Here is an 18438-nt window from a genome sequence, read left to right on the forward strand (position 1 = left end):
CCAGAGCGGGTCACGTATAGACTCTTTATTAGTTGCTGATGCAGTAATCATTAATTAATGATTTAGTTATTCATGAGTCACCAAACTCATGATTATCTGTGCATCAGTTAAGTATGAATTAATGCATATTAGTGCACCCGTATTGTAAAGTGTTACCATTTCATGCAGTTACAAATGGACAAATGTAAATGTGTAAATACAGGAGGAGCTCTGACATCACTGCAGTTCAGAGACATTCAGAGAAAGTTAAACTAACTTGATCAACAACAATATGAACACCTGAAGCGATCAACCTCTTTAAACAACAGAATATTTATTGAGCCGTTCAAAGAGTCTTGTGGACACATCTGATACTCACAGGTAAGAGATAGAAATATAAAAGAGATTGAGCTGAACAAGTTACTAATGGAAGTGATCTGGTTTAGTATAGTTTGTCGAATAAGTTGAAGACAAAAAGGGGCTGTTTGCATAAACTGCTAAGACTAGTCTTACAAGTTAGGCAGATGTTTTTTCTTCAAGACCATGCAAAACTTTTTAAAGACAGTTACATAAAAACATAGATTGTTCTAATTTGATGTTAAAAAGTAAGACCAAATACCCCTAACTAACTGCTGGTTGGTCATACTATTTCTTAAGACACATCAACTAATGGCTATGTTTATGCAACTGTTACTGGCCCCATGGTTTAAGTACGTTAAATACAACTACTTTAGTTGTTTATGCACTGAAATGGTATCAGGATCACATTAAAAATATGTCAGTTGATAATAAAAAAACAACAAAACAAAACAAAAAACCAGTAAGCAAATATATAGACAAACCTGCTGAACCTGCTACACAGTTGGGTGTGTCAGACAAATTATGAAGCGTGAAAAAACATGAAGTATGACTGCGTGAATGCAGACGCTTGACAAGATAAAATAAGAATTAAACCTACCTCAGATTATTTGAAGACATTTTTGTCTGATAAGATTTCATAAAGATGTTAATATTGTTTGTTTGAAATTAATATAAACAGCAACATGTTCAGGTTTTTATGAGTGCAATCACCGTTTTGAAAGGGACTTTTCTCTTAAATCTCATTTTAAGTAAAATTAGATATCACCTGGCCATACAAAATATATTTTTTTTTCAACTTTTCCTTTAATATAAACAGCAGTTCCAACTTAAGATTATTCTGTTGCTGTTTTCTTCCTTTTATTTGAAAAGGCATAAAGAAGAAAAGAACAATGACAGAATCTTCCCCAATATCACCAAAAAAACGAGAAAGGACAGGGAGTATTGATGATCCTCCATGTGAGAAAAATCCTGAAGTTCTGTGTGACTTCTGTGAGGAAAGAAAGCTGAAAGCCCTGAAGTCGTGTCTGGTTTGTCAGAGCTCTTACTGTGAAACTCACCTGGAGCCTCATTTGAGAGTGGCAGGTTTAAAGAAACACAAACTGATCAATCCTGTGAGGAATCTGGAGGACTATATATGTCAGAAACATGTGAGACCTCTGGAGCTGTTCTGTAGAGATGATCAGACAATCGTGTGTCTGTCCTGCACTGACGGAGATCACAAGAACCACAACACTGTTCCTATAGAAGAAGAGATTGACAAGAAGGTAGAAGTTAACAGATTTTAAGAGTCACTTTTTATATTCATAAATAAATCAGTTTTGAAAACATATTGTGTGTTGTTCTCTGTCTATAGACTAAACTGATAATAAAGCTGCAAGAAGTGCAGCAGATGATCCAGGAGAGAAACAAGAAGATTCAAGATGTCAATCACTCATCAGAAGTCAGAAAAGTGAGTTCAAAATAATTTAGTATTTATTGTATTTAATTTAGTTGGGGTCCTACAAGAGTTCTGGGGCTGCATTCACAAAATATCTTACTACAACATAGATGACATATCAAATGTTTAAACTGAGAAAATGTATCATTTTAAGGGGAAAATAAGTTGATTTTAAATTTCATGGCATCAACACAAATTGGGATAAGACCATGTTTACCACTGTGTGGCATCTGTCACGGTTCGCAGATGCATTGTTTCCTTCTTGTCGCGTGCTCTGTGTTATGACAGCAGTGGGTGTGTTTGTGTTTGTGTGCGAGTGTGTTTGTGGGTGTGCCCAGGCCACGTGGGTGATTATTGGACCCAGCTGCCACCCATCACTCTCCCCACCTGCTGCTCATTCCCTCAGTCCTTAAATACTCACCTCATTCCTGTCTCCATTGTCAGATCGTTGTTTGGTGTCCTGTTCGTGGTTGTCTCGTCTGTTCCTGACCGGAGTCCCAGTTGTTCGTCGTCTTCTGTGGATTACTGTCTTCGTGCCTTGTCTTTTGTCTGGATCCTGGATTTATCTCACCGCCACTCTTCAGTCACCACGCCACGTCACCAGCCGACCATCTCAGTCCCTGCGCCTACCTGTAGCCTGCACGTTCTCATTGACTGTGTTTCTGTTACTGCTTGTTGTTCAATAAACGGCGTTACTTGCATTTGCTTCCTGTAATCAATCATGACAGAACGATCTGACCTCGCTACGGAAGCAGCAAGCACTCAGCAGTCTTCGCTGGAGGATTTCGTCAACAGCAGCATTCGTCGAATGGAGTCGCAGGAGAGAAACCTCAACGAGACGGGAAGAGCCGTGCAGGCTCTCGTGGCGCAGGTGTCCGAGCTCACCCAGCAAGTCCAGCTGCTTCGTGTCCCCGCTGCGCCGCCCACACCGGCCGTTTCCCCACCCACACCAGCGAGCGTCGCCGCTTCGGAGCCTCGTCTCCCTGTACCCGAAGCTTATTCAGGTGAACCAGGATTTTGCAGAGCTTTTCTGACTCATTGTACCATGCACTTTGCTCTGCAGCCCCGCACCTACAGCACCGAACAAAGCAGAGTGGCTTTCGTACTGACGCTTTTGACGGGGAAGGCGTCGCTCTGGGGAACGGCGGTGTGGGAGAACCAAGACCCCTGCTGTACCTCGTTCCAGTCACTCTCCGCAGAGATGAAGAGAGTGTTCGACCGCTCAGTCGCGGGGAGAGAAGCCGCCAGACAGTTGGCGGAACTACGCCAAGGAGAGAAGTCGGTGTCTGACTATTCCATCGAATTTCGTACATTGGCGGCAGAGTGTCACTGGAACGAGGAGGCGCAGTGGGACATGTTCCTGCATGGGTTGGCTGACCGTGTCCAAAGGGAGATCTACACGCTGGACCTCCCCACCACGTTTAATGGTCTTGTCGACCTGGCGCTCAGGGTGGATGCTCGGCTGACCAGGGCCGAGCGGAGAAGTCCAGCCCACAGGAGTGAGGAAGTCCTGAGGTCCAGCGGCGGGGACACGGTCAGTCCCCTTCAAGATCATGAGCCCATGCAGGTGGGTCGAGCTCGGCTTTCCCGGGAGGAGCGGGAGAGGCGGAGGTCCCAAGGACTTTGTTTATATTGTGGCAAGGCGGGCCATTTCGCTTACAACTGCCCGTTAAAAGGGCAAGCCCGGCAGTAAGTTTGAGGCTACTGTCGGGTGGGATCTCCGCTGGAAAGTCCTCAACCACATCCACCCTCCTCCCGGTGAGATTGGGATGGTCGCATCACTTTCACAACTGCAACGCACTTCTGGATTCTGGGGCAGAAGGTAACTTCATGGACCAATCTTTCGCCACCAAGTTCCACATTCCTTTCAAACCACTCACCGACAGAATCGCTGTTCACGCACTCAACGGACAGAGCCTTCCCACCATTTCTCACGAAACTGAAGATCTCACCCTCATCACCGCTGGCAACCATTCGGAACGGATTAAGTTTTTTATTTTTGATTCCCCTCACACCCCCGTCGTCCTTGGTCATCCTTGGTTCACCAAACACAACCCCCGGGTAGACTGGGTCCAGAATTCCATTGTGGCCTGGAGTGAGGAGTGTCATAAGTCTTGTCTTGTCTCTGCTTGTTCGTCTGTTTCTGGTTCTGTTTTACAGGAGGAAGCAGTGGATCTGTCTACCGTGCCCATTGAGTACCAGGACCTGAAGGAGGTGTTCAGTAAGTCCAGGGCTGCTTCTCTTCCTCCGCATCGTCCCTACGACTGTGCCATAGATCTAGTATCAGGGAAGTCTCCGCCTAAAGGCAAGTTATATTCACTTTCGGTCCCCGAAAGAGAGGCTATGGAGAAATATATTTCTGATTCACTAGCAGCCGGGTTCATTCGCCATTCCTCTTCTCCAGCGGGGGCGGGGTTCTTTTTTGTGGGGAAGAAGGATGGTTCCCTGCGACCTTGTATTGATTACCGGGGGTTGAACAACATTACGGTAAAGAATACCTATCCTTTGCCGTTAATGTCTTCAGCCTTTGAGAGGTTGCAGGGAGCATCCGTCTTCACAAAATTGGATTTAAGGAATGCTTATCATTTGGTCCGCATCAGGGAGGGTGATGAATGGAAGACCGCCTTTAACACCCCTAGGGGGCACTTTGAATACTTGGTCATGCCGTTCGGGCTTTCCAACTCCCCAGCGGTCTTCCAGGCACTCGTTAATGACGTGCTGAGAGATATGGTCGATCAGTTCTTATATGTCTACCTGGACGACATATTGATTTTTTCCTCATCTCTCCAGGAACACGTACAGCACGTTCGACGAGTGCTTCAGAGGTTGTTAGTGAATGGGCTTTTTGTCAAGGCGGAGAAATGCGTTTTTCATGCACAGTCTGTTCCTTTCCTAGGGTACATCGTGTCGACTGAGGGAGTACGCATGGACCCTGAGAAGGTTAAGGCTGTGGTGGATTGGCCAAATCCAGATTCCCGTAAGGCCCTACAGAGGTTTCTGGGGTTCGCCAATTTTTACCGGCGTTTCATTCGCAACTTCAGCCAACTAGCCTCACCTCTGATCGCCTTGACCTCCCCCAGAACTACGTTCAGGTGGTCAGACGCAGCTGAGGCTGCGTTTGCCAAACTGAAGGCTCGCTTTGTTTCGGCCCCCATTCTCGTTGCCCCTGATCCATCACGGCAGTTTGTGGTGGAGGTTGACGCATCAGAGGTGGGGGTAGGTGCAGTGTTGTCCCAGCGTGCTTCCGCGGACGATAAGATGCATCCGTGCGCGTTTTTTTCTCATCGTTTATCTCCCGCCGAAAGTAACTACGACATTGGTAATCGAGAGTTGCTGGCAGTCAAGTTAGCGTTGGAGGAATGGCGCCACTGGTTAGAGGGCTCTGGGGTACCCTTTATCGTCTGGACCGATCATAAGAACCTAGAATACATCAGAACTGCCAAGAGATTGAACTCCAGGCAGGCTCGGTGGGCACTTTTTTTCGGACGTTTTGATTTTACTCTCTCGTACCGCCCGGGTTCCAAAAACATCAAACCCGACTCTTTGTCTCGTATTTTTGACCGTTCCGAACGCCCGTCTACTCCCGAGTGTATTTTTCCCGAGAGATTAGTTATCTCCACACTCACATGGGAGGTCGAATCGAGAGTCAAGTCGGCTCTAGAAGGGGTAACGCCTCCGCCCGAGTGCCCACCAAACCGATTATTTGTGCCGGAGGGATTACGGTCCAGGGTCATTCAGTGGGGTCATTGTTCCAACGTGGCATGTCATCCAGGAGTCAGTCGAACTAAGTTTTTGGTTAAGCAACGATTCTGGTGGCCTCTCATGGCTCGTGACGTTCGCGATTTTGTCTTGGCTTGCTCAGTCTGCGCTGTTGGTAAGACTTCCAATCGTGCCCCAGATGGGTTACTTCAACCGCTGTCAGTCCCTTCGAGACCCTGGTCCCATATCTCGCTAGATTTTGTGACCGCCCTCCCACCCTCCCAAGGGAACACGGTTGTTTTAACCGTAGTGGACCGGTTCTCGAAGGCGGCTCATTTTATTCCCTTGCCCAAATTACCCTCAGCCAAGGAGACAGCGGTTACGATCATTGACCACGTCTTTCGGATTCATGGCCTCCCGGTAGACGTGGTCTCTGACAGGGGTCCCCAATTCGTTTCCAAATTTTGGCAGGAATTCTGTAGATTGCTGGGGGCGACTGTTAGTCTGTCGTCGGGGTTTCACCCCCAGAGCAATGGTCAGACTGAGAGAGCCAATCAGGATTTGGAGCGAGCGTTGCGATGTATGGTCTCCAAGAATCCTTCCTCCTGGAGTCAACAACTCTCAATGGTGGAGTACGCACACAATACTTTACCAGTGTCGTCCACGGGCCTATCTCCGTTTGAATGCAGTGTAGGTTACCAGCCACCTATTTTTCCCAGTCTGGAATCCGAGGTCGCGGTCCCCTCTGCCCACGCCTTTGTCCAGAGGTGCCACCGAACTTGGACGAGAGCCCGAGAGACTCTCCTCCAAGTGAGGGAACGCACCAAGGCCAAGGCCGATCGCCACCGGTCAAGGCCTCCGGTTTACGTCGTCGGTCAAAAAGTGTGGCTTTCTACAAAGGATATTCCTCTCCGACCCGTTTCTAAGAAGCTTGCTCCAAAATTCATTGGCCCGTTCACTGTCACCAAGATCATTAGTCCGGTGGCAGTCCGCCTCAAACTTCCTCCAGTGTACAGGAGGATTCATTCCGTCTTCCATGTCTCCAAAATTAAACCTGTTTTTCATTCTGAGATTAATCCGCCAGCCCCGGTTCCCCCACCGCCGCGTCTCATAGATGGGGAACCATCTTATTCGGTAAATCGCATTCTGGACTCTAGGCGGAGGGGACGCGGATTTCAGTACTTGGTGGACTGGGAAGGTTACGGTCCGGAGGAGAGGAGTTGGGTTCCTGCCAGGGACATTCTGGATCACACCCTTATCGATGATTACAATCGACAGGTAAGGGAGTCGGGGAATGCCAGGAGGCATTCCTAGGAGGAGGGGTACTGTCACGGTTCGCAGATGCATTGTTTCCTTCTTGTCGCGTGCTCTGTGTTATGACAGCAGTGGGTGTGTTTGTGTTTGTGTGCGAGTGTGTTTGTGGGTGTGCCCAGGCCACGTGGGTGATTATTGGACCCAGCTGCCACCCATCACTCTCCCCACCTGCTGCTCATTCCCTCAGTCCTTAAATACTCACCTCATTCCTGTCTCCATTGTCAGATCGTTGTTTGGTGTCCTGTTCGTGGTTGTCTCGTCTGTTCCTGACCGGAGTCCCAGTTGTTCGTCGTCTTCTGTGGATTACTGTCTTCGTGCCTTGTCTTTTGTCTGGATCCTGGATTTATCTCACCGCCACTCTTCAGTCACCACGCCACGTCACCAGCCGACCATCTCAGTCCCTGCGCCTACCTGTAGCCTGCACGTTCTCATTGACTGTGTTTCTGTTACTGCTTGTTGTTCAATAAACGGCGTTACTTGCATTTGCTTCCTGTAATCAATCATGACAGAACGATCTGACCTCGCTACGGAAGCAGCAAGCACTCAGCAGTCTTCGCTGGAGGATTTCGTCAACAGCAGCATTCGTCGAATGGAGTCGCAGGAGAGAAACCTCAACGAGACGGGAAGAGCCGTGCAGGCTCTCGTGGCGCAGGTGTCCGAGCTCACCCAGCAAGTCCAGCTGCTTCGTGTCCCCGCTGCGCCGCCCACACCGGCCGTTTCCCCACCCACACCAGCGAGCGTCGCCGCTTCGGAGCCTCGTCTCCCTGTACCCGAAGCTTATTCAGGTGAACCAGGATTTTGCAGAGCTTTTCTGACTCATTGTACCATGCNTATACAAACCCGATTCCAAAAAAGTTGGGACACTGTACAAATTGTGAATAAAAACAGAATGCAATGATGTGGAAGTTTCAAATTTCAATATTTTATTCAGAATACAACATAGATGACATATCAAATGTTTAAACTGAGAAAATGTATCATTTTAAGGGAAAAATAAGTTGATTTTAAATTTCATGGCATCAACACATCTCAAAAAAGTTGGGACAAGGCCATGTTTACCACTGTGTGGCATCCCCTCTTCTTTTTATAACAGTCTGCAAACGTCTGGGGACTGAGGAGACAAGTTGCTCAAGTTTAGGAATAGGAATGTTGTCCCATTCTTGTCTAATACAGGCTTCTAGTTGCTCAACTGTCTTAGGTCTTCTTTGTCGCATCTTCCTCTTTATGATGCGCCAAATGTTTTCTATGGGTGAAAGATCTGGACTGCAGGCTGGCCATTTCAGTACCCGGATCCTTCTTCTACGCAGCCATGATGTTGTAATTGATGCAGTATGTGGTCTGGCATTGTCATGTTGGAAAATGCAAGGTCTTCCCTGAAAGAGACGACGTCTGGATGGGAGCATATGTTGTTCTAGAACTTGGATATACCTTTCAGCATTGATGGTGCCTTTCCAGATGTGTAAGCTGCCCATGCCACACGCACTCATGCAACCCCATACCATCAGAGATGCAGGCTTCTGAACTGAGCGCTGATAACAACTTGGGTTGTCCTTGTCCTCTTTAGTCCGGATGACATGGCGTCCCAGTTTTCCAAAAAGAACTTCAAATTTTGATTCGTCTGACCACAGAACAGTTTTCCACTTTGCCACAGTCCATTTTAAATGAGCCTTGGCCCAGAGAAAACGCCTGCGCTTCTGGATCATGTTTAGATATGGCTTCTTTTTTGACCTATAGAGTTTTAGCCGGCAACGGCGAATGGCACGGTGGATTGTGTTCACCGACAATGTTTTCTGGAAGTATTCCTGAGCCCATGTTGTGATTTCCATTACAGTAGCATTCCTGTATGTAATGCAGTGCCGTCTAAGGGCCCGAAGATCACGGGCATCCAGTATGGTTTTCCGGCCTTGACCCTTACGCACAGAGATTGTTCCAGATTCTCTGAATCTTTGGATGATATTATGCACTGTAGATGATGATAACTTTAAACTCTTTGCAATTTTTCTCTGAGAAACTCCTTTCTGATATTGCTCCACTATTTTTCGCCGCAGCATTGGGGGAATTGGTGATCCTCTGCCCATCTTGACTTCTGAGAGACACTGCCACTCTGAGAGGCTCTTTTTATACCCAATCATGTTGCCAATTGACCTAATAAGTTGCAAATTGGTCCTCCAGCTGTTCCTTATATTTACATTTAACTTTTCCAGCCTCTTATTGCTACCTGTCCCAACTTTTTTGGAATGTGTAGCTCTCATGAAATCCAAAATGAGCCAATATTTGGCATGACATTTCAAAATGTCTCACTTTCAACATTTGATATGTTATCTATATTCTATTGTGAATAAAATATAAGTTTATGAGATTTGTAAATTATTGCATTACATTTTTATACACAATTTGTACAGTGTCCCAACTTTTTTGGAATCGGGTTTGTAAAAGCAGCTCCTAACTTGCCGATTTAGGAGAAACTGGGCTGTGTCAGTCCTAATTTTACATTTTTGCTCTAAGAGTATTTCACAACATTTTATCACTACAACTAACTCCTAAATCTGTGGAAAAAAAAGGGGTAGTGAAAAGGACTCCTGAAACCAAATCACAAACATTCCTAAAATGGTTGTTGCCAGTAATCCGCCTCAGTAATCCAGCCAAACCCACTGTACACCATTGAGGCAATGGATGGCAGAGCCTTTGGTGCTGAGCCTCTTCCTTTATAAATGCAATAAACATTTTGATTTATAGATTTTAATCTCTAATTACATAACATAAATTTTATTTATGTACAGGCAAAATGTATTGAATGATGGAGAATAAAACATTGTGGTCTGATTGAAAATAATGTCCTATCGTCTGAGCTGACAGCCTTATGGGTTTCCTGAAGACATTAAAACTGATTACGTGTTTTGAGGTGCCACTTTTATCGCATTGGCCATGATTGGCTAAGTTGCTACACGTGCCTCAGACACCGGGATCCTGCATCCCCATTGTGCCAGCTGATGCGATGTTGAGTTCCCTCGAAAGGGAACTTCTTGTTTATTTACATATTATATAAAAGCAATATCACACTTGCAATCATGCTGTTGGTCAGAATACTGACACGGCTGTGATTACCTGATCTCTTAGTAAAGTAATAGCATGCCTTAACAAGTGCAAACAGTACAGGAACAGTGCAAGTTTATTACTTTGGTTGAGGGATTTTGAAAATCGCTTAAACACACTTAAGGATAAGCAGTAGTAACACTGATTCATCTCATAGCAAATACCACTAATCATTAGTTGACTATCCTGGTTGAACAGAAAAACAAAGAGAAGGAGAAAGCAGCCCATGCTGAGCTCTTCACTGATCTCATCCGCTCCATTGAGAAAGGTGAGACTGACCTGCTGGAGATGACGGATGAGCAGCAGAAAGCAGCAGAGAAACAGGAGGAAGAGTTCATTGAATTCCTGGGTCAGGAGATCACTGAGCTAAAAATACAAAACACTGAGCTGAAGCAGAAGATCACTGAGCTACAGACGAGAAACACTGAGCAGGAGCAGGTCTCACAGACTGAAGATCAGCACCTCCTCCTACAGGTCAGTCAACATCTCTCTGATCAATGATAATGCAGTATATGACACCAGGCATAAAGACTGACTAAAGTGGCTTTCACACAGGACGCGGTATGCGCTGCACTCGCCGCTGGGTTCAGCACAGCCCATCAGATACAAAGCGATTTGCGCTACGCTGACCAGAGCAAAGTTGTTGTTCCACCTTTCGGTCAGCAGAAAAGTATATGTCCAGTGCTAAGAAGTGAGTGATAGCAATAGCCCTGCTTGTAAGAAGAAGAAAGAGAGCAGCTCTTGACAGTGTCTGTTGTGTCTTCATGACACAGCTTTTCTCCCGATGTCTCTATACGACCAGAAAACTTGTATTGTATAGCTCTGGAAATTCCAACACAGTAAATAGCTGTTCATCCATTTTGCTTTCCGATTGTTTGGATGCCCCCTTGCTATTGGTTGCGCGGGTAATCAAAGTCACAGAGCGCAGCGGCAAAAGTTGAACTATTTTGAACTTTGACTGCTGTGTGTGGATTTTAAAAATTTTACATAATATGTATAGACCCTATATTTAATCTTTATTTATAATGATGGTAAAAATGAATTGATACTTTTAAATATTAAACTAAAACCGTCAGTAGGTGGCGGTAAGAGAAGTTCATTCATTCAGTAAAGAAGCAACTAGCTGTATTTCTGAATGAATCATTGAATTATTGACTCTTATGATTATGCTAAATGATGTTTTATTAACAAAGTTTGGGAGGAGCAAGTTCAGATAATTAATTTTATTAGCACAGGTGGAGAGCATTCAGTTAATCAGCTCAACCAATGTCAAGAGGTATAAATGCAGCAGACTTACCTCTGTTCACCTGAGAGTTTATCAGCATCCCTCCACCACCCCATCTCCTCACTTCTAGTTCTATCTACTTTTACCAAAATTCCGAGCTCAGAGCCCTCTCCCCGGACAGCGCGCCAAATACGCATAACTTTACTCTATTTAATTATATGGATATGTGAACTCGTGAAACAGTCAATGCAGACGGTGCTCAGGTTAAAAAGAGGAACAAGAAGCATAAAGAGCCACGCCCTAACTGCTACATGTGCATGCAGAACATGTTTTGCAGAAAACAGCATAAGTACTGTTTTCTGAAAGAGCAGTGCCACAAGAGTGGTAAGAAAGGGCATAATAGAAAAAATGTGCAGAGTTGGATTGCTGGGGGGAATACAAGCAACATCAGTCTGGCACAGAGAAACATGTGAATGACACTGAGGTAAATTTTGAAGTGGGTACATGCTGCAGTGTCTCTATTATGTCTAATGCAGAATATGCCAAGTTATGGAGGGTAGGCAAATTTCATTTCGGAGAATTGAATTGAGAATTGTACTGTTCAGCTACAGGATCACACCACAGTCCACCACAGGAATAAGTCCTGCAGAAATTATGTTGGGACATAAACTGCACTCCACTCCTGATCTAATGCATCCAGACTTGCAACAGAAGGTACGAGACAAACAAAGCAAACAAAAGCAGTATCATGACAACAAATGGCAAGGAAGGAGTTTTCAAGTCGGTAATGCAGTTTTGACAAGGAACTTTATTTATGGACCCAAGTGGATTCCTGGGTTCATTGCCAAAGTGACAGGCCCTCTCTAGTACCAGGTCAAGTTCAGAGGTGGCAAAACAGTGCGTAGACATGTGGATCAAATTCTCTTTTAGGAGGTGGACAGTTCAGAGTCAAGAGAGAATGTGTGTGGGGCTGTTTCCTTGGACACATCAGTGTGTACCTATGTAAATTTACCTGTATACACTAACAGTGATGTAAAGAGCAAAAAAAAAAAAAAAAATGTTGTTTGAGGGGCAAGATGTCACTACGGACAAAGTCACTAAAGATTACGATGACTTTTACCTTCTGTAAAAAGGTCCGGAAAAATTACCTCAGGTAATACTAATCCCGTTCGAATAGACCCGCTGTAAATATGTATGGTAAAATTCCGTCATTTCCTGTTTAAATGTAGTTTTCTGCGCATTTTTCAAGCATGGAAGCACTTGAAGAGACATTCATTTGTGTTGTAGGTGGTGGGACAAGTCTGTGGCAAACCTCAAGTATTTTCTACATACCATTCAGAGCACAAAGAAGATCGAAGCAATTGTCAGAGGCACAAAACTAATTTTAGCTTTAGCTAAGTGCCTATTACCATTACAATTCCATTAGAATTTAATTAATAAATCGTTTGACCGGACCTAACTGTTATATATAGTTTATATATTTAGATTATGTGTTTGCGCCAGGTTTGCGCACATGGTATCAGAAAGCAACGTATACCCACTTGACGACAGGGAGGTGACGGCGGTGCGTAAATCGAGTTACCCCTCCCACTTCTGCCAGTTTTACTGAGATCTCTTGTCCCGTGCGAATTAGCCAATTAATATTACAGACGTCCTGAGGTAATATTACTTTACTTCACCTCACCATGTAAAACTAATCCCGTTCAAATAGGGCTAAAGAAAGTCTTAAATCAATCTCAATCCACTCTGTGTCTGTATTTGTCTCTTTATGTGAGTAAGTGCTAAATCCCCACTTTTACAAAGGTGCACCGCCAAGAATGGCAGTAATGTAGCGCGAATTGCTAAGGCAGCAATACTCAGCACACTCAGCACAATACTAAGGCAGCAATACTCAGTCTGTCATATATATGTTGCTTGTGTGGATGCAGTCAGTTTTCACCGAAACAGATGAGGTCATTTGGATGTCATGTATTTATGGCATTTTGCCAGTTAGAAATACATGCTCAGTTTTAATACTTTTTTAAGGTAGAGTAGAATTAATTGAACAGCAACTGAAAGTATGAACAAGCCTAAAGGATTAGTCCACTTTTAAATACACTTTTCCTGATAAATTTACTCACCCCCATGTCATCCAAGATGTTCATGTCTTTCTTTTGTTAGTCAAAAAGAAATGAAGGTTTTTGAGGAAAACATTCCAGGATTTTTCTCCATATAGTGGATTTCAATGGCTACCAACAGGTTGAAGACCATGGCTTTAGACCTTCAACCTGTTGGTAGCCATTGAAATCCACTATATGGAGAAAAATCCTGGAATGTTTTCCTCAAAAACCTTCATTTCTTTTCGAAATTTATCAGGAAAAGTGTATATAAAAGTGGACTAATCCTTTAACACTCCCCATGATGAAGGATTTCTCCTCTCTCCTGCTGTAGATTTACTCATCCCTGCGCAGCTCTGGAAACACCAGGAACTGGTCTGAGATCAGTGTGAAGACTGTTGAGAGTCTGGAGACTCCGTGGACAGTTCTGACTCAACTGAAGGACACTCTAGATGAGAAACTCACTCCAACTGGTATGTCAGTACACACATACATTGTATATATATATATATATATATATATATATATATATATAAAGATCTGATGATGTTTTATTGTCATTAGTCTCTACAGATCTGAAGAGGATGCAGCAGTATGAAGGTACAGTGTGTGTCTGAACTACACTAGATTACATTCATATACTCACAGCTTCATCACTGACCTACAGGATGATTAAACACTGATTAAATATTTAAAACATCATAGCTGGGAACGTATTATCACTCGCTGTCAAATAGGTCACTCCAGACTAACACAAGTTTTTGTTAATGGGTGAAGATCCTTTTTATTCTCCAGACAGTACTTTATCTCTGAATCATATTTTGATGGACTTTGATGTCTTGAACTTTTCAGTTAAATCAATGAAAAGGTTTGAAATGAAGTAAAACCAGATTTAGTCTTAGATTTAGTCAGATTTTTTTCAAAGAGAAACTTTAAAAACCACTTAATTTTTTTCTTTCTTTTGTTTTATATTATTTATTTACTTTTTTATTATTATTTTTTTGTCTTTTTAGTTAGTTAGTTATTAGTTTTTTTTTGTCTTTTTTTCTCACCATGAATATAGCCATGGTAGCTGGCATGGTGTTAAATTATAAACAATCATCACAAAATATCTGTGTTGTCAAGTTATGATTCATATTCTCTGTTTTCTCAGTGGATGTGACTCTGGATCCTGATACAGCTCATCCTGCTCTCATCCTGTCTGATGATGGAAAACGAGTGAGAGATGGAGACATTGAGCAGAAACTCCCAGACAAACCAGAGAGATTTGATTCATGTCCCTGTGTCCTGGGAAAGGATGGATTCTCCTCAGGGAGCTTTTATTTTGAGGTGCAGGTGAAGGGAAAGACTGAATGGGATTTAGGAGTAGCCAGAGAATCCATTAACAGGAAGGGTTTGATCTCACTGAGACCCAGTAATGGATTCTGGACTGTGATTATGAGGAATGGGAATGAATATAAAGCCGGTACTCCTGTCCCTCTGCCTCTGAGAGTGAAGCCGCAGCAGGTCGGTGTGTTTGTGGATTATGAGGAGGGTCTGGTCTCTTTTTATGATGTGAAGTCCAGCTCTCATATCTACTCTTTCACTGGTCAGTCTTTCACTGACAAACTCTATCCATATTTTAGCCCAGGCCCTAATGATGGATGTAATAACTCGACTCCACTGATCATCACTCCTGTCACATGATTTTCATTAGGGATGTGCCCGAAGCGGAATACCATGTTTGGAAAGGAAATAATGTACAGAGCCCCTAAAGGGAATAATGAGATGAGAGGAAAAGATATATTTCAATGCTTTCTCTGGCAATTGGGTAATTCTAATGTATAGGCCTATAATTTGCCAGCATCAGGGAGCTGCTATTGATATGCAGAATATGGACATCACGTTTCAATGCACGCTGAATTTTATTTTCACTTTCAAGATTCGCACTCACACGTAATGTGTGTATAGTAGTGAGTGTCAGTATTACTTACCACACATTTCACAAGAAATCTGTACTATAAGGTAACAGGCTCCTGCCAGCAAGCAGCTAACCACGTCCCTTTTGGGGCTCTGTAGACTGCGTTTTTCACTCCTGGTCTTTCATCTTAAAATAATTTTAAAATTATGTCCAGATCACTAGTAGTTCTTGTAGAATGCAAAATGTTTATTGTCAAATTAACAGTAACTTACTGGCAACAATTATCCAGTAGTTGCTGTATTTAATACAACAGTAAAATTACCACAAAAATAACTACAGTAGTTTTAATCATACTGTAAAATAAAGTACATCATTATGCTGTACTTTATTTTCATTTTTTAATTTTTATTTATTTTAAGTTAACTGTTATATATTCAATAACACAAATTATTGCTTCAGATCAACTTTATTTAGGTTTCATCTTTTACATTTCTGAACTTCAATACAGAAATTTACCAGCATATTAATTTCATCAATTAACAAAATACAATTAAATTCATACCACTAAAATCACATTAACACATTGTGCCAGTGGAAAATAAATGTTGGAAATATAAAAATAAAGTTTGAAGAGTTAAAGTACTTAATTAGTAGCAGTATACAACAATAACCAGTGAATACATATCATCTTACATCTTAAAGCCACATGCCATAAAGAAAATGGTCTTCTTTATTGCGACGACTCTTCCCCCCGTCTCACGATAGTTCAGCCCGTCTGCTATGGAGATAGGATTGTAGCAAAATACCAAATAAATAGATTATGATCCACAAATAAATGTAAAGATATTCACAAAAAAATAATCATATACACAAATGAATAGAATGAGATCCACAAATATATGATAGGACTTTCACAGAAATTAATTAAATTCACAAATAAATAAAATGAGATTTTCTAATAAAAAACATATTCACAAATATGTTTTTATGTCACAAGCACAATTGCCTGCATTTATTTGTGAATCACCACCTGTGCATTTGTGAATTGCTTTCTGTGCATTTGTGGATCGCTGCGTGCATTTGTGGATCTCTTCCTGCGCATTTGTGAATCACCTCACGCATTTGTGGATTCTGACCATAGACAGTAAAAGAAATGGACACAGCGACCCCATTGGAACTCAATTGAGACAAGTGAAGCCCATTTTTAGCGATTTTTAGCACTTCCGTTTCTGACGCGCAGACTCAAACTAAGCTTGATGACGTCAGCAACCTGTCTGACAGATGTAAATCTTCTAGTAGCTGTGCGTGCAAACTGCCATCGTTAATCTTGCAGAGACGGCGAGCTTGAGCGGGGAGTTCTTTGGCGTGAGTGAGCAGGAGTAAGTATTCTGATTAATTATTTTGTATAGTATTTTAAAATGTAACGCCAATACGCCATATTAAGTTAATGCATACTATTGCCTGCGAGCTTCTCCTCCTGTCTGTACGGTAATTTCTCTACTGTGCGACAGAGAGTCGAGTGGTTATGATGCAATCGTTAGCCTATTTTTACAAAAGCTGTTTCTACGGGGCCATAATGTAACATAGAAGGTAATGGAGCCCTTTATACATTGTCGTGTATCTTTAGAAATAAATAATGGACAAATGGAGTCTTTAAACGCCTCAGATGTAAAGTTATTCGCTGTCAAAGTGACGCCAAAATGAATGGGAGTCAATGGGATGCTAACGCAAGTGAAGTTCTGCTACAAGATGGCGGCACGCGGCCGACTTCAACTTCCGGTCGACTTCCTTGGGCACTGATTCTGACACAATTCTAGTGTCAAGACCTCAGACAAATCCACAAATAGGTCGACTCCACCCACGACTACTCAAGCCAATCAGATAACAGCCACGTGGCGCTGACCAATCGCAGCACACTCTCGCTACAACCAATCACGTTTTGCTTTACAATCGGGGGCGGGAACAGACTCTGAAGGAGCTCCGTATTCCATGGTATTCCACCATGGGCGTTTGTTCGAATTGAGCTGAAGTGCTGTTTGTGTGATTAAAACACCCTGTTTACAAAATGTAACAGATTTTATTGTGATTGATCTTTTAATTTGTTTTGTACATATTTTTGTGGGTGTAATTATATATAAGGTCTGGATTATCCATCTTACAAAGGGACTCTTATTTTGACGGGTATCATGGTCTGAGTGTTAAGGTGCGTTCACGCGGCCTCGTAATTCCTGTAGTTACAAGATTCTAGCTTGTAAAAAGCGTTCACGTCCTCGTAGAGCTCGTAATTACAGCTTGTAAGCTGGGAGTTTTCTGATAGCCCCCACATGTACCACGTGGCCGCTGTACTACTTGACCGCTGTAGATTCATTTAGGCGTTGATAGTGGTGCCATGGAAACGCATAATTCCCAGTCCAAGGACCAAAAGGACGTGAACAGCTCCGAATATAAAGTCACGTGTTGTCATTTCAAGATACCGGTAAATACGAGGTGACGTGAACGCAGCTTTACTGATCACTGCAGTAATGAACAAGAACGTGTGTCATGCACATTATTACAGTTCATCTGAGTTTTCTTACCGATAGAAAGTTTACCAGTTTATTAATTAAGCAACCCTGAAAAGGCATCAGCTCGTACAGTGATTGTCTAGAGTTTAAAAACTGACATTTCATGGTAGGTACTGTACAAAAAAACTTCATTAAACTCATCAGTAAAGTTTCAGTCATCATTCGGACGGGGATGATTTTTGGAGTATATTCTTTATATTGCCATCAGGATCAGTGAATCGGGATAAAGTCTATGCATGAATTATGATCATACACAGATCCCCTGCTATAACACGTCTACTGACGCGAGCGGCGCGGCACAGCGCGATGCAGCAAATAGAAGGCATTATAATCATATAAACAAACAGATTACATTATTAGTGTCCATGTACATGCAGCAATACTGTCTACAAGCGGCACGGTGCGACACGAGCCAGTGGCAGTAAACGGATGTCCCGTTCTACAGTATAGCTCATACCACACTTGCAATATAATATGCCTAATACCAAATATGAATCAGTGATGTACGTGCCTCGGCATCACTGCAGCTGGTTTTGGATAAAACAAATAAAGGGTTGCAATGCTGAAAATTAAATTGTATGTATTTATTTTGGATGCTGTAGGCTAAATAACTTTTACAATAAAAAACTATTAAGTCCGATTCATCGGAAATTGGGTGATCAAGTGTTTGACTGCTGGACATTTTACTTAATCTATATGTCATTCAATAACCTGTCACATGTAAAAAGTCTTCTCTACAAACAATGGTGACGTTAAAACGTTTAATTAAT

General features: G+C 42.9%; 1 protein-coding gene across 1 annotated transcript; it reads left to right on the forward strand.

The window, feature by feature from the left end:
• The first annotated feature begins 241 nt into the window (after positions 1–241).
• LOC125263518 (E3 ubiquitin-protein ligase TRIM21-like) lies at positions 242–15522 on the forward strand. The gene is made up of 7 exons (XM_048182520.1): positions 242–360; positions 1210–1604; positions 1694–1789; positions 10082–10357; positions 13539–13677; positions 13769–13804; positions 14358–15522. Exons 2-7 carry the CDS (start codon positions 1230–1232, stop codon positions 14888–14890), a joined length of 1455 nt encoding a protein of 484 aa, XP_048038477.1. The 5' UTR covers positions 242–360; positions 1210–1229; the 3' UTR covers positions 14891–15522.
• The last annotated feature ends 2916 nt before the right edge of the window (positions 15523–18438 follow it).

Source organism: Megalobrama amblycephala, linkage group LG2 (assembly GCF_018812025.1).
Source record: "Megalobrama amblycephala isolate DHTTF-2021 linkage group LG2, ASM1881202v1, whole genome shotgun sequence".
In the NCBI taxonomy this organism is placed as follows: domain Eukaryota; kingdom Metazoa; phylum Chordata; class Actinopteri; order Cypriniformes; family Xenocyprididae; genus Megalobrama; species Megalobrama amblycephala.

Coding starts and splice junctions, on each gene's coding strand:
- LOC125263518 (XM_048182520.1), top strand. CDS start 1,230: ATGACAGAATCTTCCCCAATATCACCAAAAAAACGAGAAAGGACAGGG. Junction 1,790..10,081: donor ACTCATCAGAAGTCAGAAAA/GTGAGTTCAAAA, acceptor CTGGTTGAACAG/AAAAACAAAGAGAAGGAGAA. Junction 13,805..14,357: donor GAGGATGCAGCAGTATGAAG/GTACAGTGTGTG, acceptor CTGTTTTCTCAG/TGGATGTGACTCTGGATCCT.